The following is a 24,787-nucleotide window of genomic DNA, read 5'->3' as shown; positions in this document are numbered from 1 at the left end:
AATTATTCCCGCAGCAACTTGATTCATCCAGAGAGATGCATTTATTTGAGGACCAGCACAGAATAAAGTTCACAAGGTACTTGTAACAGATGCCAAAATCCAACAGAGTAAATATTACAATGAACAGCAGCCTTCAGAGTTCCACCCATCATTCATGTCATAGCAAGCATAGAGACCCTACAATCCACCATAATATGTCCAATGTTTAATATGCACCTATGTAGCTTCCAAGCATGCAATAATGTGTGCAACAATCTAAATCTGTGCTGCTATCATGATGAAAAATTAATGCATTAATGTGTGTTTAAAAGCCAAAACCGTCCCCAGAAATACTAGTGTCTGAAACTGGTGGGCTTCCTGATTGGTTGACCAAACACCTTTTGATCTTGTTGTTAATCAAGATGAAAAGACTCTACTTGTAATTAATGATAATAACCTTTTAAACTAATTTAAGTGTTTACCAGGTAAACAAGCCACCATTTCCCATGAATACCCACTTGAGCCTACTTACCATTAATAAATACTTCTTGAATGGTCAAATAACACAAATAACATTCTTTATCATTCTTAAGTATGTAAACAATGCATAGTTGCCAACTGTCCCGGATTTCCTGGGACATTCCCGGACTTGGACTCCATTCCCGAATTTGTGGTGTCCCGGGAAATGTCCCGAAAAATCCGATTCTCGATTTTCGAAACCGCCGCCGCTAGAGGTCGGCGGCCGGCGGAAACATTGTATTGAAGTTCAGTAAGACGGCTGGGGGGGGCTAGACGGAGCTTCTGCGTGGCCGCCCACCCCCCGCCCCGCTCCGCCCCGCTCCGCCCCGCTCCGCCTCGCCCCGCTCCGCCTCGGCCCGCCTACCCCCCGCCCCGCTGCCAGTCTGATATGGAAAGGGGTGGGGGTTCTAGCCATGCTGCGGACACACTTCTGAGGTAGGGGGGCGCGCGCACCGCTGTGGGACACCTGATGTGAGTGGGGGGGCACTGGGGACACCTGATGTGAGTGGGGGGGGCACTGAGGACACCTGATGTGAGTGGGGGGCACTGGGGAAACCTGATGTGAGGGGGGGCACTGGGGACACCTGATGTGAGGGGGGCACTGGGGACACCTGATGTGAGGGGGGGCACTGGGGACACCTGATGTGAGGGGGGGGCACTGGGGACACCTGATGTGAGGGGGGGCACTGGGGACACCTGATGTGAGGGGGGCTCCACTGGGGACACCTGATGTGAGGGGGGGAACTGGGGACACCTGATGTAAGGGGGGCACTGGGGACACCTGATGTGAGGGGGGGCACTGGGGACACCTGATGTGAGGGGGGCTCCACTGGGGACACCTGATGTGAGGGGGGCTCCACTGAGGACACCTGATGTGAGGGGGAGCTCTGCCGGGGACTCCTGATGTGAGGGGGGGCTCCGCCGGGGACTCCTGATGTGAGGGGGGCTCCGCCGGGGACTCCTGATGTGAGGGGGGCTCCGCCGGGGACTCCTGATGTGAGGGGGGGCTCCGCCGGGGACTCCTGGTGTTAGAGGGGGCTCCGCCGGGGACTCCTGGTGTAAGGGGGAGCTCCGCCGGGGACATCTGATGTGAGGGGGAGCTCCGCTGGGGACTCCTGGTGTAAGGGGGAGCTCCGCCAGGGACACCTGATGTGAGGGGGAGCTCCGCCGGGGACTCCTGGTGTGAGGGAGGGCTCCGCCGGGGACTCCTGGTGTGAGAGGGGGCTCCGCCGGGGACTCCTGGTGTAAGGGGGGCTCCGCCGGGGACACCTGATGTGAGGGGGAGCTCCGCCGGGGACTCCTGGTGTGAGGGGGGGCTCCGCCGGGGACTCCTGGTGTGAGGGGGGCTCCGCTGGGGACATCTGATGTAAGGGGGGGCTCTGCTGGGGGCACCTGATGCAAGGACGGACTCTGCTCAGACATCTGAAGCAAGGACGGACGGCTGGTGGCAGGCGACGTGGCTAGTGACACGCTCAGGGATCCCACTGATTCTGCATTATGGTAAGTTGAATGATTTCATTTTATATTACAATGTAATAATAGAAATAATGCACTTCAATCATCCTGACACCATAACAACCATGGTGCCGGGATGATTGAAGTGCTAACACCAGGTGTTTGGAGTATCTTTATCTGCTGATTGTTAAACTTTCTAGAATGCACATATTTTTAATCCCTCTCCCCCTCTCCCCCTCTCTCCCTCTCCCCCTCTCCCCCTCTCTCCCTCTCCCCCTCTCCCCCTCTCCCCCTCTCCTTCCCTCATTCATCTCAGACTCTAACCACACCCTCTTGAGACACGCCCATTTAAGCTACGCCCACTATTTCGCGTAAACCACGCCCAATTTTGCCGCGTCGCGCTTCGCGCCGCACTTGTATATTTTTGCTAGGCCACGCCTACTGACGAATGCCCCGCCCCTAATTATTGGACAGCTCCGCCTACAGCCACAAAAGTGTCCCACTTTTTTTTTTACAATGTTGGCAACTATGACAATGTATCCCTTGAAAGTGACCTTGCATAAAATTAAGATAGCAAAGAGTCACTAGCTATCCTTTTGTTAACTATCCTTTTGTTAACTATATATATATATATATATATATATATATATATATATATATATATATATATACACATATCATATATCTACTATCCTACATAAATCATAGCCTACACTTCTCAGCTCTTAGACTTCTTGTTTCGTTTCCTCTACCAGCTTTTGGACTTCTTACTTCAGCAGGAAACTCGTCTCCAAGCTATTTTAGACTTCTTACTTCAGCAATTAGCTTTCCTTCTCGGCTCTAAGACTTCTAATTTTGAGCATGTAGTTCTCCCTCTTAGGTATTAGACTACTCATATCTGCAGGTAGCTCTCCTTCCCAGCTCTTAGACTACTTCTTTCAGCAGGTTGTCCTCTCCCAGGTCTTAGACTTCTCGTTTCAGCAGGTAGTCTTCTCCCAGCTCTGAGACTTTTTGTTTCAACAGGTAATCCTCTTCTAGCTTTTAGATTTTTTCTTTCAGTAGGTAGCTCTTCTCTCAGCTCTTAGACATTTTGTTTCGGCAGGTGGCTTTACCTTCAGGCTCTTAGACGTCTTGTTTCCATAGACAGCTATTCCTTCCAGCTCCTTGACTTTTTGTTTCAGCATATAGCTCTCCCTCCCATCTTGCCCTTTCCCTCTGCCCCATGTTGCTTCCTATGCCTAACATTCTCATACATCTGTAGTAGGAGTGGAGTCACCAGCAGCCCAACAGCGCGGCAGTTGCATCACTGTGTGCAAGAGGCAAGTTGACTCTTGACCGCTGCATAAATTAAATGCTTATAGTTAAGTGATGGAACTAGAGGGAACTTCAGGCATCCAGGAGACCTGGCAGGCACGCTGATTAGCCATTCTTTGGCCAAGATCCAGTGAGTCTCCAGCTATGTCTATGGAGGAGTAACTTTTTCACCTTAGGACAGGAAGCGTGTTAGGACTTTGAGATGCCTTCCCCTCTTCTCATCTATATTACACAGGAGGAAGGTACTGAAGATATGGAGAACTGGCTGTACAGAGAGATAGTTAAGGTGATGATTTTCTTGTTTCAACTTGTAAGAAGGTTAAAATGCTAGTTAGTGAGATAGTTGCTGCCCCAGTTGGGAGGGAAACAGTTAACCTAGTTTCCTGCACTTATTGCTGAGCTATGCCTCTCTCCCTGTGCTGAAAATAAAAGGGGAGAGGGCTTTGCCCAGTTGGTCATTCTGCTGCATGGGAAAGAAGACACAGACAAGCGCATGTAGTCTCCAGCTGATTGCAGAGTAGAGAGAAGGGGGAGCAATTCCGCCTCAGAGAGCAAGTCTTCCTGCTCTCACATCCAATATGTTGGGGTCTTGCTGGAGCCTGCAGTCTTCCCTAAAGATGCCAGTTCTGGAGATCGGTCACTATGGACTCTGCCTTGTATGGACTCTTGCCTGAGCAGGTACTGTGCACTGCTGCTGCCACAAGCCTGAGATAGGGATTAGTTTAGGGAAAGACTGTTAGTTCTACTGTTATTCCACATTATAAAAGTAAAGCTTTTGCAAACTTTGTCTATGCCTGGTCTGAAGCTATTAAGAGGTGTAATGCAAGTAACTGTCAGAAACCATGAAATCAGACCCGAGACAGAAGTACAGTTAAATCACACTTGTTTAATAATAAAAGTAAATAGCACAAACATAGTCAAAACATAGCCAAAGTTCAGTAACCGGAATGGATAGTCAGACAAGTCAAACATCAGGGAGCCAGAGATGAGCGTAGTAAAACAGCAAGCAGGATCTGGAGCCAGAAGGGATGTCAGCCAAGCAAGTCTTTCAACAGGAATGCAGGAGAGCATCTCCGTGATGTTGACTAAGGCGAAGGCAGAGATCCTCTGGGCTAGATGGCTTAAGTAGGCAGGACGGACAAGCAGGATATCATCAACAGCTGAGTACCTGTGGAGAGATAAGAGCTGGCAATTAGCCGACAGCTGAGCGGCCAGCTCAGAGAAGGAAGGGCTGAGCGCAGCCCTGACAGTAACCGGCACACATACTCTACAATTGAGTCAGTTGAAACACACACAAGTCAGCACTAGGTGCACGGAAGGACCCCTTTCTTTTACTGAGAGTGAGATAGCAGAGATAATCTGGACAGGTGGAGAGGGCATTGGCTCCGCATGTCCCCCCTAAATGCAACAGGGACTGTGGTGGTGTATTTTAACAGCAAGAGAGTTAACTAGAGCACAGTTATCCATTCAAGCAAAGGCATCCCATGTGTAAGGCAGTGACCCTGTTCAAGGTGCCTATCATAGCCTAGAAGAACTCACCCCAGGTAGATCTCCTAAGTGACTCACACTTGGTGCCCAATGAGGAAAGGAACATGAAGGCGGTACCACCTGCCTATCCCTACAAGCTGGTATGCTCTTTCAGCTTTTAGACTTCTTATTTCAGCAGGTCTCTCTTCTCTCAGCTCTTAGATTGCTCATTTCAGCAGTTTTGGCAGGAAGCTCTTCTCCCAACTCTTAGACTTCTCGTTTATACAGGTAGGTCTCTCCCTCCCATTTTTTAAAGCCCTTGTTTCCACAGGTAACTCTTCTCCCAACCCATTTTGTTTCAAAATGTAGCTTTCTCTCACAGATTTTAGGCTTCTAATTTTTTCAGGTAGCTATTCTCCCTGCTCTTGTCACCCGTACACACAATCTGAAATTCCGCCAGCAAAAGTCCGATGGGAGCTTTTGGTCGGAAATTCCGACTGTGTGTATGCTCCATCAGACTTTTGCTGGCGGAATTCCCGCCAGACAAAGATTGAGAGCAGGTTCTCAATTTTTCGTTTGGAAAAAGTTCAGATCGGAAATCGTCTGTACCAATTCCAACACGCAAAATTCCTGCGCATGCTCGGAAACAATTCGACGCATGCTCTGAAGCATTGAACTTCATTTTCTAGGCTCGTCGTAGTGTTGTACGTCACTGCATTCTTGTGATCAAAAGTTCGGAGAACTTTTGTGTGACCGTGTGTATGCAAGCCAAGCTTGAGCGGAATTCCATTGGAAAAACCATCCAAGTTTACGCGGCATTAAACTGCTTATTTCTTTCTTCCAGGTTTTTGGACTTCTCATATCAGCAGGTAGCTCCCCCTCCTATCTTAACCCTCTTTCCTATGGAATTGCCTATGTCTAACATGCCCACACAGCTGCACAAAGGGGAGGAGTCATCTGCGGCTCAGTAGCACTGTATTGTGCATCACTGTGTGCAAGAGGCAAGTTGACTCTTGATCTCTGCACAAATAATATTTCTCAAATTTCAGCGCTAGAGGAAACTCTCAACTTCTGAGAAACCTGACAGGAACACTGGTTAGCCAAAGTTTCTAGGCAAGATCTGGCGAGCTCCCAGCTATGTCTATGTACGACTGCTTTGTCACAAGAGGATAGGAAGTGTGTTGGGACTGCAGGGCGCCTCCCTCTCTCCTATTACACAGGAGGAAGCAGGGCCAGGACAAGGGGTGGGCAGGAGGGATGGCTGCCCTGGGCACCGTGATTTCATGTGAGATGGGGGGGGGTGCTGTAAGGAGGTAAAAAGCATAGGAAAATTGTGCTAGCAGGGTACATTTTTGTTTTGGTGGGATTTGTGCTAGTAGGGGGTAGATTTGTGGTAGGAGGGGGGATTTGGAGTGGGGGCAAGAGGATGTGTACTTAGTAGGGACATTTGAGAGGTAGAGGATTTGTGCTAGGAGGGGACTTTTATTGGGGAGAGGCATTTTTGTTGGGGGGGGGATTTGGGGTATGGGAGCAAAGATTTGTGCTGGGAAGGGGGATTTCAGTAAGGGATGGATTTGTACAAGGAGGATTTATGCTTAGGGGGTAAGCATGCAGATTAGTGCTCAATACATCTTAAGTGGGGGGGCAGTTTGACATGTTTGCCCTGGTCCCTAGATTACCTTGTCCCGACACTGGGAGGAAGATGTTTTATAGTTCACAAAGGAAAACTTGGAAAGCACATACTGTTTGAGATTTCAGCTCAGTGCACAGGAACTCACAAGGACACTGGATTTCTGGCAGGATTAATAAGCATTTCTCCATCAGTTTACCCCCCACAGTTATTACCTTTTGTATCACTTGACCCTCCCTTTTAGATTGCAAGCTCTAACAAGCAGGACCCTCTGCTGTATTGAATTGTATTGTAACTGTACTGTCTGCCCTCATGTTATAAAGTTCTGTGCAAACTGTTGGCGCTATATAAATCCTGTATAATATTCATTTTTCTGTACTTGCCTAAAAAAGAAAATGAATGTAGCCACCGTATCTATTATGGGGATTGGTAAGCTGCAATACATTTATTTTTTGTTGGGTGTAGATATACTCAGGAACAAACATACTTCTGTGATGCTACATCTACTTGCCCTGCTGCAACAGGCATTGACCCAAACATTTCTTTTACTTATCTTTAATAAATGTGATCATTAGATTTTATATAATATAATTCTATTTTTTCTTGTAGCTCAACCATAGTATTCCACAGTCATGCTGAAGCAACTAAAAATATGCACTATGTTCATTATAGTAGTGGCTATAGCCTCTATTAGCAGGACCTCTTTTAAATATAAAGGTGGTCTAATTTCGGATCTCCTTCCTTCCAAGTGCTTTGTAATCTCAAACAGAGCCAATTCTTTCAGTGCTTCCACTATTCTAAGAAAAGGAAATGGAATCTTATTTATGGAGACCACGAACAGAATGAATCCACCATCCCTGGTACTTTGTGCCATTGAATCAGCCGCACGAGTCTACCCTGACCGACCGGTGGCCTTCTTCATGAAAGGACTGGAGAATATTACTACTGAGGAAGATGAAAAGAGAGCAAAACAACAATTTCCAACCCTGTCGTCTTATAGCAACATTTATCTCTTCCCTCTAAGAATGGATCAGTTATTTAATAACACACCACTTAAGCCGTGGTTTGATAAGGTATGTTAGAGATGGATTGGGGTACCTCTGGGGAAAACAAAAACAGTAAAAAAATTTGGATACATGCAGATGGGGAAGCTCAATAACATGTGGAAACTGTTGCAAATGACAATAACATTCTTGGCTGTATTAAAGAGGAACTGAACTCTAAAATATGTGCCTAAAAAAGTCATATGAGGGTAAGTCACCAATACAGGGGGCTAGTCACCAGTATTGTCTGTGGTCTCCCAGCAACTGATATTTCCCCATTACTGACTTACTATGCTTTGTTCAGCACCATGTGGAAGCAGCCATCTTGGTAGAGGCAAGGCTTTGCTTTCTCAAGGTGAACAGTACAATAGTGACCTCAGTAAATCTCCCTCTAAATCTAGTAAGACTAGAAGTCAGATGTACCACTGCTTAGATCTCACACATACAGTGCCTTGAAAAAGTATTCACAAAAGTATTCACACCCCTTGAAACAGAAATGTAAATTTTTAAAGTTTTATTGGGATTTTATGTAATAGACTAACACAAAGTGGCACATCATTGTGAAGCGGAAGGAAAGGGATAAATGGTTTTCACATTTTTTACAAATAAATATGCGAAAAGTGTGGCATACATTTGTATTCAGCACCCCTTTACTCTGATACCCCTAACTAAAATCTAGTGGAACCAATTGCCTTCAGATGTCACCTCATCAGTAAATAGAATCTACCTGTGTGTAATTTAATCTCAGTATAAATACAGCTGTACTGTGAAGCCCTCAGAGGTTTGTTAGAGGACCTTAGTGAAGAAACAGCATCATGAAGACCAAGGAACACACCAGATAGGCCAGGGATAAAGTTGTGGAGAAGGTTAAAGCAGGGTTAGGCTATAAAAAAAATCTCTCAAGCTTTGAACATCTCAATGATCACTGGTCAATTCATCATCCAAAAATGGAAAGCGTATGCCACAACCGCAAACCTACCAATACATGGCCGTCCACCTAAACTGACAGGCTAATCAGAGAAGCAGCCAAGAGACCCATGGCAACTCTTAAGGAGCTGCAGAGATCACACAGCACAGTGGTGTAGTGGATAGCACTCTCACCTAGCAGCAATAGGGTCGCTGGTTCAAATCCCGACCACAGCACTACCTGCCTGGAGTTTGCATTTTCTCCCTGTGCCTGTGTGGGTTTCCTATGGGTACTCCGGTTTCCTCCCACACTCCAAAGACATGCTGGTAGGTTAAAAAGCGCCCTGAGGTGATTCAGTTCACATAGGTAGCGCTATACAAGTCACTCATTCATTCATCCACAGCTCAGATAGGAGAATCTGTCCAGAGGACAACTATTAGTTGTGTACTCCACAAATCTGGCCTTTATGAAAGAGTGGCGAACCATTACCACTCACTCATTGGTTGCTAGAGATTACTACACATTACAGCTCATTGATTCCTGTAACTCAGTGTCCCCCTCTGTAAGCTGCTCCGGTACAGCCACTGCTTTATTAATCCACCCCCCTGCGCTGCTGACAGGAGAAGGGTGAAGGAGAACAATCACAGACCACTCTGTGTCTTTCATCTTAGCCCTGTTAACCGGAGAAGGGGCAGGGGCGAGCGGGGGAACACTGAGCCGCTCTGCCTCACTTCCTGTAACAGCCGCTCTGGTGCCAACATAGGGAGAAGCAGGACGAGCGGGCTCTGACATGTACAGCCCAAAGATTGCCTCTCCCTTGTCACAGTCACAGTGGGGCTGCTTGTATGAACTGGCCAGGAGAGCAAGTGGAAAATCGGTTTCACCCGCTGCACGGGTAAAATATCTGTGGGCAGCATGGTCTCAAGGGGCAGTTGCTTTTGACCCCCCCAGCAATAATTGGGCCCTGGGCAACCGGCCCATTTCCCAGCATTAAAGACAGCCCTGGTTGTGTGTAAACATTAGAGGATTGGCACACTGTCAAGTTCTCAAAGAAAGAAGCTAAGATTTCAGTTCCTCTGTTGTGAACTTTGAAGATGAAGATGAATATCTTCATAAATGCCTATAGCCACAGAGGTGAATGAGAGCTTATTTAACCACCAATACATTGCACTTTCACCCCCTTCCTGCCCAAGCCATTTTTCAGCTTTCAGCGCTGTCACATTTTGAATGACAATTGCGCAGTCATGCAACACTGTACCCAAATGAAATGTTCATTATTTTTTCTCCACAAATAGAGCTTTCTTTTAGTGGTATTTGATCACCTCTGTGGTTTTTATTTTTTGCGCTATAAACAAAAGAAAAGTGACAAGTTTGAAAAAAACACAATATTTTTTACTTTTTGCTATAATAATTATCCAATTTTTTTTTTTTTTAGAAATACATTTTTTCCTCAGTATAGGCTAATACGTATTCTTCTACATATTTTTGGTAAAAAAAATTGCAATAAGCATATATTGATTGGTTTGCGCAAAAGTTATAGCGTCTACAAAATAGGGGATAGATTTAAAGCATTTTTATTATTTTTTTACTAGTAATGGCGGAGATCTGCGATTTTTATCGTGACTGCGATATTGTGGCAGACACTTCGGACACTTTTGCCACTATTTTGGGACCATTCACATTTATACATAGATCTGTGCTATAAAAATGCACTGATTACTGTATAAATGTGACTGGCAGGGAAGGGTTTAACACTAGGGGGTGATCGAAGGGTTAATTATGTTCCTAGGGAGTCTTTCTAATTGAAGGGGGAGGGGACTCACAAGGGGAGGAGACCGATCGGTGTTGCTGTATATTGAGAACACACATTGGTCGCCTCTCCTCTGACAGGACGTGGATCTGTGTGTTTACATACACACAGATCCACAGTCCTGCCATGTTACCGGGCAATCGCGGGTGCCCGGCGGACATCGCGGCCGCCGGGCACGCTCATCGGGTGCCCAGTGACACAGCGGGTGCACGCAATTGCCGCTGGCAGCACGCGCATGAGCCCTGGTGGGCCGGGAAGGAGAGGGTGTCATATGACGCCCTCCCAGAACGAGAGCCGCACCACCTGGCCGTCATATGACAGCCAGCGGGCGGCAAGCGGTTAAAGTGCTTTAACTTCTTAAATAAGAAGTATAGCCAAAGCTTGTTTGGCTGTACTTCTCCTGTGGATCACAGGAGTGCAGTTGGTTCTGCACTCCTGTGACCCGTTTTCAGTAGACAGCGGGCTGAAGCCTGCTGTGGGCTGACATCACGAAGCCGATCCAGGCTCGGAAAAGATCACGACCATATGGTTGGGATCCGCCCATATGTCTGGACTGGCACCCAATGAGCCGCTGAGAGCCTAAGCCAGCCGCTCTTGTCCCCTCCACAGCCCAGCACTCCAGTGAGCATGGTGGAGCAGAGTGCTGGTGACTGACAATCACCAGCTGTTCTGCTTAGGGAGCCCTAAGAACCGAGCGATTGGTGGTGTTTGATTTCTCAGTGTTAGAGCCGGCGGGGGACAGACGCAGCAATGGACCGATTAAAAAAAATAAATTATTGCCATACTTCTGTAGCATTAACTCTCGGTGGAGCTGCTGGTTTATTGCGGGCTGTTACCGTCACCTTCGTTACCTCTATTTCACCAGAACCGGGTCTAGGGTCCCGTTGAGTTTATCACCATACGATGTAGGCACCAGACACTTGAGTATCTTTTCCAATGCTTTAATAAACATAAATTGAAGGAAGTAGCAGGAAAGAGGTAGAAGGAGAGTTGAATGGAAGCTCAAATACCTTTTCTTGGTGTAGCATTAGGAATTTAGAACTTGTAGATGAACGTACTATCTCTTTAGAGTTGAATCTTTGCCCGCCTGGATAGGTTTCTCTCACTAACCTAGCAGCCAGTACGTAGCACGAACAAAAGTCTCTGCCACGGACTTGATCGGAGCAATACCCATACGATCCTCTGCCACAGGATGTAATGGTATAAGATAAATAGCAAACACAGCACTAGAACTTTTAAACCGACCCGGCAGTACTATGCGGTAGGGTTACTTTAGGATGCGTCCTCCAGGGGCGGACTGACAACACTCAGGGCCCCCGGACCAAATAAAGCAAGGACCCCCTGTCAGGTCCCGCCTATGACCCACCCCTAACCCCGCCCATGGCCCGCCCCGACCTCACCCCTACATTTTGCACAAAGTACAACTTCTGCCTTTTTTTTATGGGACCTGGATGGGGGTCTCTCTCTAACAGTGTCCATTAGAGAGTCTCTGTTAGAGAGAGAGAGACCCCCCTCCAAGACCTATTAGAGACTACAAAGGAATATAATGGGACCTGGAGGGGGGCCTCTTTCTAACAGAGTGTACAGTGAACACCTTCATTCCCTCTTGTCCTCACAGGACCCCCTCCTTGTGCCATGACTCTCACCCCTGCCCCAACCTCTCATAAAGTAGAAATAAAATTGGCACTGTGTAGAGCTCCTCTTACCTTAATTATGGGTACTGTAGCTGTGGCTGGTTCCCGCGTCCTCTGTGGTTGGCTCCTGTGGGTGGCTGGCTCCCTGGTGTGGGTGGGTCACCGTGGGTGGCTAGCTGGCTGGCACCCTGGCCCTGCTGTGGGTGGGTCACCGTGGGCGGGTGGCTGGCACCCTGGCCTTGCTGTAGGTGAGTCACCATGAATGGTTGGGTGGCATGCACCCTGGCCCTGCTGTGGGTGGGTCACCATGGGTGGTTGGCTGGCACCCTGGCCCTGCTGTGGGTGGGTGGCTGGCTGGCACCCTAGCTGGTGTTTCCTCTCCTCTTCCGCCATTTTGGGCACTGTTTGCAGAGGTGAGGGAGGTACTTGGAGATAACTGGTCACCTTTGCCCTATCCGGGACAGTAAATCTAGAAGGTTTGCAGCAGACCCTGTGCGCGGAGACACATGGCGCAACACATAATGACGTTGCCTGCGTGTGCGGTTCTGTGCCCATTTGAGAGTCTATGTTAGAAAAAGCCCTCATCAGTACCCATCAATTCAGCCTCTCCAGTGCCTCTCAATGCAGCCTCACCAGTGCCAATCAGTGCACCCTCACCAGTGCCCATGAATGCAGCTTCACAAGTGCCCGTGAATGCAGCCTGATCAGTGTCCATCAATGCAGCCTGATCAGTACCCATCAATGCAGCCTCACCATTGCCCCTTAATGTGGCCTCACCATTTCCCCTCAATGTAGCCTCACCAGTGCCCCTCAATGCAGCCTCACCAGTGCCCCTCAATGCAGCCTCACCAGTGCCCCTCAATACAGCTTTACCAGTGTGCCCCTCAATGCAGCCTCGCCAGAGTGCCCCTTCAATGCAGCCTCACCAGAGTGCACCCTCCATGCAGCCTCACCAGAGTGCCCCCCCCTTGCAGCCACACCAGAGTGCCCCCCCCTTGCAGCCACACCAGAGTGCCCCCTCCATGGAGCCTCACCAGAGTGCTCCCTCCATGCAGCCTCACCAGAGTGCTCCCTCCATGCAGCCTCACCAGAGTGCTCCCTCCATGCAGCCACACCAGAGTGCTCCCTCCATGCAGCCTCACCTACAGTGCCCCCTCCATGCAGCCTCACCAGAGTGCTCCCTCCATGCAGCCTCACCAGAGTTCTCCCTCCATGCAGCCACACCAGAGTGCTCCCTCCTTGCAGCCTCACCTACAGTGCCCCCTCCATGCAGCCTCACCTACAGTGGCCCCTCCATGCAGCCTCACCTAGAGTGGCCCCTCCATGCAGCCTCACCAGAGTGCTCCCTGCATGGAGCCTCACCTACAGTGCCCCCTCCATGCAGCCTCACCTAGAGTGGCCCCTCCATGCAGCCTCACCTAGAGTGGCCCCTCCATGCAGCCTCACCAGAGTGCTCCCTCCATGCAGCCTCACCTACAGTGCTCCCTCCATGCAGCCTCACCTACAGTGCCCCCTCCATGCAGCCTCACCTAGAGTGGCCCCTCCATGCAGCCTCACCTACAGTGCCCCCTCCATGCAGCCTCACCTACAGTGCCCCCTCCATGCAGCCTCACCTAGAGTGGCCCCTCCATGCAGCCTCACCTAGAGTGGCCCCTCCATGCAGCCTCACCTACAGTGCCCCCTCCATGCAGCCTCACCTACAGTGCCCCCTCCATGCAGCCTCACCTAGAGTGGCCCCTCCATGCAGCCTCACCTACAGTGCCCCCTCCATGCAGCCTCACCTACAGTGCCCCCTCCATGCAGCCTCACCTAGAGTGGCCCCTCCATGCAGCCTCACCTACAGTGCCCCCTCCATGCAGCCTCACCTACAGTGCCCCCTCCATGCAGCCTCACCTAGAGTGGCCCCTCCATGCAGCCTCACCTAGAGTGGCCCCTCCATGCAGCCTCACCTAGAGTGGCCCCTCCATGCAGCCTCACCTAGAGTGGCCCCTCCATGCAGCCTCCCCTACAGTGCCCCCTCCATGCAGCCTCACCTACAGTGCCCCCTCCATGCAGCCTCACCTACAGTGCCCCCTCCATGCAGCCTCACCTACAGTGCCCCCTCCATGCAGCCTCACCTACAGTGCCCCTTCCATGCAGCCTCACCTACAGTGTCCCCTCCATGCAGCCTCACCTACAGTGCCCCCTCCATGCAGCCTCACCTAGAGTGGCCCCTCCATGCAGCCTCACCTACAGTGCCCCCTCCATGCAGCCTCACCTACAGTGCCCCCTCCATGCAGCCTCACCTAGAGTGGCCCCTCCATGCAGCCTCACCTAGAGTGGCCCCTCCATGCAGCCTCACCTAGAGTGGCCCCTCCATGCAGCCTCCCCTACAGTGCCCCCTCCATGCAGCCTCACCTACAGTGCCCCCTTCATGCAGCCTCACCTACAGTGCCCCCTCCATGCAGCCTCACCTACAGTGCCCCCTCCATGCAGCCTCACCTACAGTGCCCCCTCCATGCAGCCTCACCTACAGTGCCCCTTCCATGCAGCCTCACCTACAGTGTCCCCTCCATGCAGCCTCACCTACAGTGCCCCCTCCATGCAGCCTCACCTACAGTGGCCCCTCCATGCAGCCTCACCTACAGTGCATCCTCCATGCAGCCTGATCAGTGCATGGGGGATAGCTGCCGGATCACACAGAGCGGGTAACTTCCGCTGTGACACCTGGCGACCGCTGTCATCGGATGTCCCGCCTCCTTTGTTAGATGTCACGCGTCCCGGCATTGGACCAGTGAGAAATCTATCAAAGGAGGCGGGACATCGGATGACAGCGGTAAGCAGGAAATCCCCGCTCTAGATGATCCGGCAGCGCAGCGCCTGCCCTCCTCCCCTTACCCTCCAAGGCAGCGCTGGGGCCCGTGTGATCACCAGCCCTAAAGGGTCCAGCAGGTGGTGCTGGCGGGCCCCCTTTAGTGGCCGGGCCCTCGGTCCATGTCCGAATGGACCGACTGGTCAGTCCGCCCCTGGCGTCCTCCAACTGAGTCACCAGGCCCCTCTCCAGACCAGCACTCTGCATGATCCTTTCATGACGGGTCCTCCCCTGGGATCTTCTCAGTTGTCCAGCTTCTTCCTTCTAGGACAGACAGCCCAGGACCATTCCTCTGCCGCTGTGGTAGGCCCCAGACAGGCTTCTGGGCCCACCCACATGCTGCAGCTATGTGGGCCTCCTGGACGGAGGACCACGAGGTAGTACTCCTAGCACATACCTGTCGGCCAGGAGAGCCAGCAGGTGGAACGAAACAAACCCTAAAACATGGCGTCTGTCCCATAAATACCCTCTCCCAGAATGCAACTCGGAGGACCTCCTCCACCGAGTTATCTCCGAGACAGAGGAGCACTCATACACTTCAGCGTGTTGCCTTTCCAACACCGACCCATGGTGACAACGACACCCACAGGCACAGCGTGAAACTACATGCAACTCAGCCAAGCTGGCACAGAGGCAAATCTGACTATGTATGAACAGATAACCCACTAAATTTACCTATCAGCAGTAGATTAAAAATCTACCAGCGCTACACTTCTCTTTTAACTAGGATATGTAAATGCATTTGTGTGCATGATTAGGGCACAGGTTCACTGTTAAGTGGACCTCCAGACAAATAGATAAATCTATTGTCAAAATACATGTGTGAGAGTTGATTTGCTTGATAAAGACTTTGTATTTCTATCGATTGTGTCATGAAAATTTATGCACACCCATCACACAGCATAGAGTTTATCTTTAATCAGAAAAGTGGGTCACCTGTTTGGACAGTGTTGAACTCAGTACTGGATGGATAGAAATACAAATTCTTTCACTGGTAAAATAGCTCCTATAGATGTATTTCATCTATCTACCTCATCCAGGGGCGGCCTGTCCATTAGGGGCGCCTGGACGCTGCCCCCTCTCTCCAGGCCACCCCCTATATGCAATGGATAGATTTATGCATAGCATTAAACTATCCACTGCGGCCACACCATATTCATGTGTCTGGCCCCTTTCAGGGCACCGGGTGCATGAATTACAGTGGCCAGGTTTTTTTTAAAGTACCTGATTAGAGCCAGAGGCTCTAATAGGCTTCAAAATAGAACAAAAGAAACTGTGCACTGTATGTATGTACACAGGGGTCGCCCCTTGGAATTTTACTGGCAAAATATGTAAAGTATAGAGAGTAAATTATGTAAAATGCACATAAGTGCCAATTTTATTTAATTGTAGAAAAAATATGTATACAAATACAGTTATACAATATACATATTCGTTTAAAATATACACATCAAAATGTACAAGGTAGATATATCAATCCAGTGCTTACAACCTGCAGCCTTAGTAGTTTATGGTCAAACAGATGAATTTACAGCACGTAACCCGACATGTTTTGGAAATTGGTGTGTGTTATTCCTTCATCAAGGGATTTACAGTTTGGTGATTAAATCTTTTCTATAATGTATGTTTACATGTCTACCAATTGAGTGCCATCCTCAATGTGTAGGTCCTGGATGATCTGTAAAAAGTGGATGGTATCACGTACATAAGATGATAGGCAGGTAACTAGATGTTTGAGATGGTTGTCTGCTACACAACTGAGGTTCTCCGTTAAGCTCCCACAACCCGAAATGATGGGTCTACCTGGTGGTTTCTTCTTCTGTTTATGCAGCTTCGGTAGCGTATAAAAAGTTGCTTCCTTAGGATGACTAGTCCTAATGAAATCCCATAGTTGTCTTGATATTGCATTCTGATGGAATGCGGTATCAACCAACAAGTAAAAATCTAGAGTGAATTTGTCCAGTAGTGATTTAGAGATGGGTCGGTACCACTCTGAGTTAGGCAGTATGGCCATGCACATCTCAGTGTATTGAGCGCTGTCCATAACCACGACATTGCCACCCTTATCGGAGGGTTTGATGACAATGTCATGGTTATGAGACAGCGCCTCCAATGCAATTCGCTCATCTTGACTGAGATTTGTGTGAGGATGGGAGAAGCTTTTCATCTTACTGATGTCAGCTGAAACCAGTTTCAGAAAAGCTGATGCATTGGGGTTTGAACTGGGCGAAGGGTAAAGGGTGGATTTCTTTTTAAGTGAAGGATCAGAAATGTGTGCATGTGTATGTGAAGTGGATGTGTCATGCATGGTCACAGTAGAACCCTCAACACCAGTGGAAGCCGGGGGGCTCTCAGGTTCATTCTCTTCTAATAGGGCAATAGGATTATTTAAAGCTTGAATATCTTGACTTGTAGACCCAGGTTCTAAATTGGGTTTTTTGGCATAAAGACTCTTGACTAAAACCATACGGATAAATAGATGGATGTCCTTAATAGCTCCAAATCTGTCCAGACGACTGTCTGGGCAGAAAGTGAGGCCGCGTCCTAGGACTGCCATCTCATATTGATTAAGTGAGTATGAGGATAAGTTTTTTTTTTTTTTATAATTTGACCACATTTAGCGTGGTTGGTGTTGGTTAGTCTTGTGAATTTTGGAAGGATATGTTTTCGCTTTCTTTTGATGGGTTTGTATACGACCCCTCATTTGATCTAAAAAAGTTCCAGGAAGCAAAGGTTGTGATTGTGGAGTGATAGATATGTTAGATGACGTATTTAGAGATGATCCGGAACAGCTGGCCGGAGTCTGTACATCTGATATGTCACTGTTAGTGTGGTAACATAGATGGGTATCATTACCTGCCTGTAGAGGAGAACTCTCTGTATGTAAAGGTTCGTTTGCTCGCAGACACCCGGCGGGTAAGCTCCACTCACGCATGGCTGATGGGCGGTATTTTTTTACCTGTCCCCCGTGCCTTTTGTGCGTGGAGGAGCTGTTTCTGTGTCCCCACCCTTGCTTTACTGCATGTGTGGGGATCTCATACCTGCCGGTGATGCAGCAACGCGTGACGTCATCACGCCCTTATGGGCGTGGCTGCGCCACGCACCTCGGCATCAGGGAGACACTCTGAGCTCCATTCACAGCTGCTTCCCATGCAGCTGACTTACTGGGGCAAACACTGCTTGGCTGAAGCCAAATCAGCTGTGCTATTTGAGACGTGGACACTCACTGGGCGTCTGTCAGTTGTGGGACTGCTGCCCAGAGGTCTGCATCTCAAGTGAAGATGTGAAAACTAAGAGGTAACTTAACTACTATTTGTATTGAATCAATGGGATGTTATCATCCCTATGTCCCTATATTGCAGTTTGGTAGCCTCTTTAGCTGCATATGGGATTAATTCACATGTTCCTTTTCCTTTTACTATTTTGATCATGCAGACTCTAATCAGGCACCTCTTGTGAATGTGCTGCAGCGTTCAGTCCCGCACCTAGAGCTGCTCATCCCTTATTTCTGAGGACCTCCTAGCCAGCCTGTTCTGTCTCTGGTTCCTGTTTTTGTTTTGTCATATTTGATTTATATGAATCTGATTGATGTAAGTATAACCATTGTGAATATTTTATAATATTTCTGCTATAAATCAATACTTGTTAGTAGTTTCATATATTATGATACTATCTCATTACTCTGAAACTTACATTACAGAAAAAGATTTAATCACCCAACTGTAAATCCCTTGATGAAGGAATAACACACACCAATTTCCGAAACATGTCGGGTTACGTGCTGTAAATTCATCCGTTTGACCTTAAACTACTTAGGCTGTGGGTTTTAAGCACTGGGTTGATATATCTACCTTGTACATTTTGATGTGTATATTTTAAACGAATATGTATATTGTATAACTGTATTTGTATTCATATTTTTTCTACAATTAAATAAAATTGGCACTTATGTGCATTTTACATAATTTACTCTCTATACTTTACATATTTTGCCAGTAAAATCCCAAGGGGCGACCCCTGTGTACATACAGTGCACAGTTTCTTTTGTTCTATTTTGATTAAGGATGTTGGCATCATTTTATACATACTCAATTCTCATTGTACCTTTTATTAGGCTTCAAAATAGGGTGGGCTCGGGATGCAGAGAGTGCACTCCGATCCCACCCAGGTATGTGGCAACAGAGAATGAATATTCGCTGTTGCAACACTGATCCTCCTCCCGGCCAATTGGAAAGCGGGTCTGATACCCGTCACCCAAAGGACAGGCAATCCTATTGGCTGTTTAGGAGGAGGGGAGGAGACGCACAGCAGAAGCGAGGAGGAGAAGAGCCACCGATGCCTGGATGCTTGATCCTTGCCTCCGCTTCATGGATGCCCGATCCCCCCTGCTGCTCCACTAATGCCCGATCCCTGCCGCCACTCCACAGATGCCCGATCCCCATCGCCGCTCCTCGGATGCCTGATGCCCAATGACTAGATGGGGTAAGTGTGCCGGTGGACCGAACGGCAGACAGCGCAGGGGGGGTTTGAGTTGCCGCGGGGGGTCGGTTGTTTGCCGCCTCCCCCAAACAAAAAAACACCAGCTGCTACTGACCTCATTTATCTTGTCTATTTATCTGTTTGGCCATAGTTCTGCCTTAAAGGATAGCTGTTTCTTAAAAATGTTCCTATATGTAAAGATGAGTCATGCACTTTGCAGCCTGAGGCCGGGTTCACATACATGCAAATTCGATATGGTTTTGACCGCATCCAATTCGCATGACATGTGAATGTGACTGTCTCTCAATGGAGCCGATTCACAAGTGTCCGGGTTGGGCGCGGTATGGTTTTTGGGTCCAGTTCTGATGCAAATTCAGGTAAAAATTTGGACCTGATTTGCACCTGAACCGGTGAACAGAAATGCACAGGACCCCAGGCTGTAAACCACGGCTGCACATACACTATATTGCTTATAGTATTGGAATGCCTTCTTTTACACACACACGAACTTTAGTGGCATCCCAGTCTTAGTCAGTAGGGTTCAATATTGAGTTAGCCCACCCTTTGTAGCTATAACAGCTTTAACTCTTCTGGGAAGGCTGTCCACAAGGTTTAGGAGTGTGTTATGGGAATGTTTGACCATTCTTCCAGAAGTGCATTTGTGAGGTCAGGCACTGATGTCGGACAAGAAGGCCTGGCTTGCAGTCTCCACTCTAATTCATTCCAAAGGTGTTCTATTGGGTTGAGGTCAGGACTCTGTGCAGGCCAGTCAAGTTCCTCCCTCCCCAAACACTCTCATCCATGTCTTTATGGACCTTGCTCTGTGCACTGGTCCAAATCATTTGGTTGAGGGGGGATTATGGTGTGGGGTTGTTTTTCAGGGGTTGGGCTTGGCCCCTTAGTTCCAGTGCAGGGAGCTCTTAAGGCGTCAGCACACCAAGACATTTTGGAGTTCATGCTCCCAACTTTGTGGGAACAGTTTGGGGATGGCCCCCTCCTGTTCCAACATGACTGCGCACCAGTGCACAAAGCAAGATCCATAAAGACATGGATGAGTGAGTTGGGGGTGGAGGAGCTTGACTGGCCTGCACAGAGTCCTGACCTCAACATGGTAGAACACTTTTGAAATGATTTAGAGCGGAGGCTGCAAGACAGGCGTTCTCATCAAACATCAGTGCCTGATCTCACAAATGCGCTTCTGGAAGAATGGTCAAACATTCCCATAGACACACTCCTAAACCTTGTGGACAGTCTTCCCAGAAGAGCTGAAGCTGTTATACATTAGCTTCAAAGGGTGGGCAAACTCAATATTGAACTCTACAGACTAATGCCCTGTACACACGATCGGACATTCCAACAACAAAATCCATGTTTTTTTTCCGACGGATGTTGGCTCAAACTTGTCTTGCATACACACGGTCACACAAATCTTGAAATTTTGATCGCCAAGAACACGGTGACGTACAACACGTACGACGAGCTGAGAAAAATGAAGTTCAATAGCCAGTGCGGCTCTTCTGCTTGATTCTGAGCATGCGTGGAACTTTGTGCGTCGGAATTATGTACAAACGATCGGAAATTGAGATCTCAAATTTTGTGAGATGGAAATTCCGATGGAAAATGTCTGATGGAGCCTACACATGGTCAGAATTTCCAACAACAAGCTCCCATCGAACGTTTTCCGTAGGAAAATCCGACATAAGACTGGGATGCCATATAAGTTCATGTGTGCGTGTAAAGGCAGGCGTCCCAATACTTTTGGCAATACAGGGTGTGTGAACCCGGCCTGAGCCTGAGGTGTAACGTGAGCTCCAAACTGGAGACTGTGAAGTTGATTTAGTAATGATAGATTGTGCGCTTTGCACAGTGCAGTTGCTCCAGAGTTTAGCAAATTAGGTAAATCTTCATTTTGCAAAGAGTCCCCAATCACATGCAAGGAAGATTAAAAAGCAGCTTTTTTGCTTGCACATGAGTGGATGATAGTAAATGAGCAGAAACTCTGCTGACTTCTAAGTTCTGGAGCAGCTACACTTGCAGAATGCAACTGAACTTTGCAAAGTGAACAGCCTATTTGCCTTTAGTAAATCAACCCCTATGAGTTGAGTTTTAATGAAGTTAACAAAAGCTCTGGTTTGCTATATGATGGCCCATAAAGAATATTAACTGAGAAAGCATTGTTGAAGACATTGTTGTTTTTTGTAACAGAAAAGCTACTTTTCAATTTATAAGCTAAAATATATTTTAAATGTACTTCTTTGAATTACCAGGTAAATCCTAAAAAAGAAGTCTACTGGTCCCATGTGAGCTCAGATGCCTGTAGGTTTGCCCTAATGTGGAAATATGGTGGGATTTACATGGATACAGATGTCATCTCACTTCGTCCAATACCCCAGGACCATTTTCTAGCAGCCCAGGATGTCACAACTACTAGCAGTGGTGTTTTGGGCCTCTCCTCACATTACCAGTTAGCGTGGCAGTTTATGGAGAACTTTGTTGAGAACTACAGGGGAGAGATATGGGGACACCAAGGGCCGGGGGTTGTCACACGTGTTGTGAAGAAATTGTGTGGCATGCCCGTATTTAACTCTACAGATGATGTCATGTGTACAAACATCAGTTATCTGCATCCTCAACGTTTCTACCCCATCTCGTATCCAGCATGGAGAAGGTACTTTGTAGTCTGGGAAAATGTGCCAACTTTTAATGACTCCTATGCCTTACATCTTTGGAATTTCATGAATAACGAAGGTAAATCCATGTTACCTGGAAGCAACACATTGGTGGAACTGCTCTACCGGAAACAATGCCCTACAACCTATGGATATATCTTGAGAAATGAATCAACTCACCTGTAACAAAATTTGTCGAGCTTTTAAAACAGATTGTGTGATTCATTCAAAGAGTACATATTGGGGATATTGGAAGCACCTCAAGGGTAACCTAAAAATGTTGCATAAAAAACTTACTCAGAGGGCTCAGTGTACAGCTGAACTCTAGCTTTAACGTACATTTTGCAGTTGTACAGGTTAAACCCCTTAGTGATTAAGGATAAAATAAATGTTAAATTGCCTAAGTACCATTTTGCAAGGTTGGCATGTATTAGTAAAACTGTAAATATCAACACAGCTACTTTGTGTATCCAGGTGGATTATACCTTGTTTTTTTCAGGACAAATTGGGCTTTCTTTAGGTGGTAAATGGTAATAGATATCTCTTGTTTTTCTTTTTTTTATTATCCAATGAAAACTGGTCCAAATTAGAAAAATATATATATATATTCTCCTCCTGATGCAGTTTTACCACATATGTGTCTGTTAGTTGTTGTTTGTAATAATTGTTTATCAATGGATCCGCGCTTCAGGATATATTTCCAACTGCTGCCCCCCTATGTAAGCAGGGGACACTAACGTGTACCCCCAAAAGGATAAATATAAAAAGTAGGGAGTGGCGCTGTGCATAAAAAAATTTTTTTGGCATATAATAATTATAGTGATAGGTGTGTCTATGTGATATTCTATAGGAACGGCACTAAATGATAAAACTTAAAATACAATAGTGTATATCCCACATAAAAAAAATTTTAAGTGCTAATTAATAAACTTAGAAATAAAAATATTAATAAAAATATTATTATTGCTAATTCAAATATATTATTTTGTGTAACCTTAATCCCATATATAATGATGGGCGGAAATAATAATCTCTAATAGTGAAATATAATATAAATAACGGTCTGTTATGTGACTAGACAAACCCCAAAAAGTGCAGAATTATCAGGTGTAGTCCAATTTGTGGTGTTCCAACATCTACTGAATAGTGAAAATAAACTACAAATAATGAATAAAGGTGGAGAGTGTCTGCACCCCTATGTAGTGGAGTGCAGGAGATACTCAAAGAATGTGTATGAATATATATAAATAAGATATATATATATATAAGTGAGATTTATAAATATAAAATAAATATGAGAATAAAAAATTAAAAGTTATTGTGGATTGATTAATATATATGCTTCTTATAATGAACTCTCTGTAATTTCAATTAATAACAACAATCAAAAGTCTCATGTGAAGTAGCAAGTGTTCATATGATGTCTTCCAACCAAATTCTTCCCAGTTTTAAACACAATCCCCCTGATGTGATTCCACTCACCGGAACGCTATACCCCTGCAGGGGTATAAGCGTAAGATGTTTGTTTTCCAGGTGCCGATCAAATCCGGGTGCCGATCGAATCCCTTTAGTGTTGGTATCTTTTCTGATCCGGTTCCTCGATCCGGATCATCCACTCATGTAGAGGAAGGGGATGGGGGGAAGGTGATACTCCCCTGTGACAATCCTATTCCCAACCGAACATCCGCTCCAACGTATTATATAGAAATAAAAAGGTGATCCACATAGCGTGATTCCATATGGATAAGTTTATTTAGAAATGCTCATAAAAAATCCAAGGAGCTCAGCCAGTTCCAAGGAATGTAGTGTGGATTTTAAAAATAGGGGAGGGAGCGTGCAAGCTCTCTATCTCCCCTTACTGTCCCGGGACGCTGGACGCGTTTCGACGTTTCGTCGAAACGCGTAAGTCGGGACTATCTTGGCACGCACAACGTCACTTCCTGTTATCGTGGTTTCTGCTTACTGACCGGTGGAACGCAAGCGGTAGTTGCGGACAGCGCAGCGTCCCGGGACAGTAAGGGGAGATAGAGAGCTTGCACGCTCCCTCCCCTATTTTTAAAATCCACATTACATTCCTTGGAACTGGCTGAGCTCCTTGGATTTTTTATGAGCATTTATAAATAAACGTATCCATATGGAATCACGCTATGTGGATCACCTTTTTATTTCTATATAATACGTTGGAGCGGATGTTCGGTTGGGAATAGGATTGCCACAGGGGAGTATCACCTTCCCCCCATCCCCTTCCTCTACATGAGTGGATGATCCGGATCGAGGAACTGGATCAGAAAAGATACCAACACTAAAGGGATTCGATCGGCACCCGGATTTGATCGGCACCTGGAAATCAAACATCTTACGCTTATACCCCTGCAGGGGTATAGCGTTCCGGTGAGTGGAATCACATCAGGGGGATTGTGTTTAAAACTGGGAAGAATTTGGTTGGAAGACATCATATGAACACTTGCTACTTCACATGAGACTTTTGATTGTTGTTATTAATTGAAATTACAGAGAGTTCATTATAAGAAGCATATATATTAATCAATCCACAATAACTTTTAATTTTTTATTCTCATATTTATTTTATATTTATAAATCTCACTTATATATATATATATATATTATTTATATATATTCATACACATTCTTTGAGTATCTCCTGCACTCCACTACATAGGGGTGCAGACACTCTCCACCTTTATTCATTATTTGTAGTTTATTTTCACTATTCAGTAGATGTTGGAACACCACAAATTGGACTACACCTGATAATTCTGCACTTTTTGGGGTTTGTCTAGTCACATAACAGACCGTTATTTATATTATATTTCACTATTAGAGATTATTATTTCCGCCCATCATTATATATGGGATTAAGGCTACACAAAATAATATATTTGAATTAGCAATAATAATATTTTTATTAATATTTTTATTTCTAAGTTTATTAATTAGCACTTAAAAAATGTTTTATGTGGGATATACACTATTGTATTTTAAGTTTTATCATTTAGTGCCGTTCCTATA

At 46.7% G+C, this 24,787-nt stretch overlaps 1 protein-coding gene across 1 annotated transcript in view; it reads left to right on the top strand.

Moving 5' to 3' along the window:
• The window catches only part of LOC141141332 (alpha-1,4-N-acetylglucosaminyltransferase-like), an 88,856-nt gene extending 66,164 nt beyond the window's left edge, over positions 1-22,692 (top strand). Inside the window, exons 2-3 of the mRNA XM_073629004.1 lie at positions 6,974-7,437; positions 21,356-22,692. Coding sequence (XP_073485105.1) covers positions 6,997-7,437; positions 21,356-21,943 — 1,029 coding nt within the window. The 5' untranslated portion in view covers positions 6,974-6,996 and the 3' untranslated portion in view covers positions 21,944-22,692. The remainder of the gene's footprint in view (positions 1-6,973; positions 7,438-21,355) is intronic.
• The last annotated feature ends 2,095 nt before the right edge of the window (positions 22,693-24,787 follow it).

Source organism: Aquarana catesbeiana, linkage group LG04 (genome assembly GCF_042186555.1).
Source record: "Aquarana catesbeiana isolate 2022-GZ linkage group LG04, ASM4218655v1, whole genome shotgun sequence".
NCBI lineage: Eukaryota > Metazoa > Chordata > Amphibia > Anura > Ranidae > Aquarana > Aquarana catesbeiana.
This window is presented reverse-complemented; position numbering and strand designations above follow the sequence as displayed.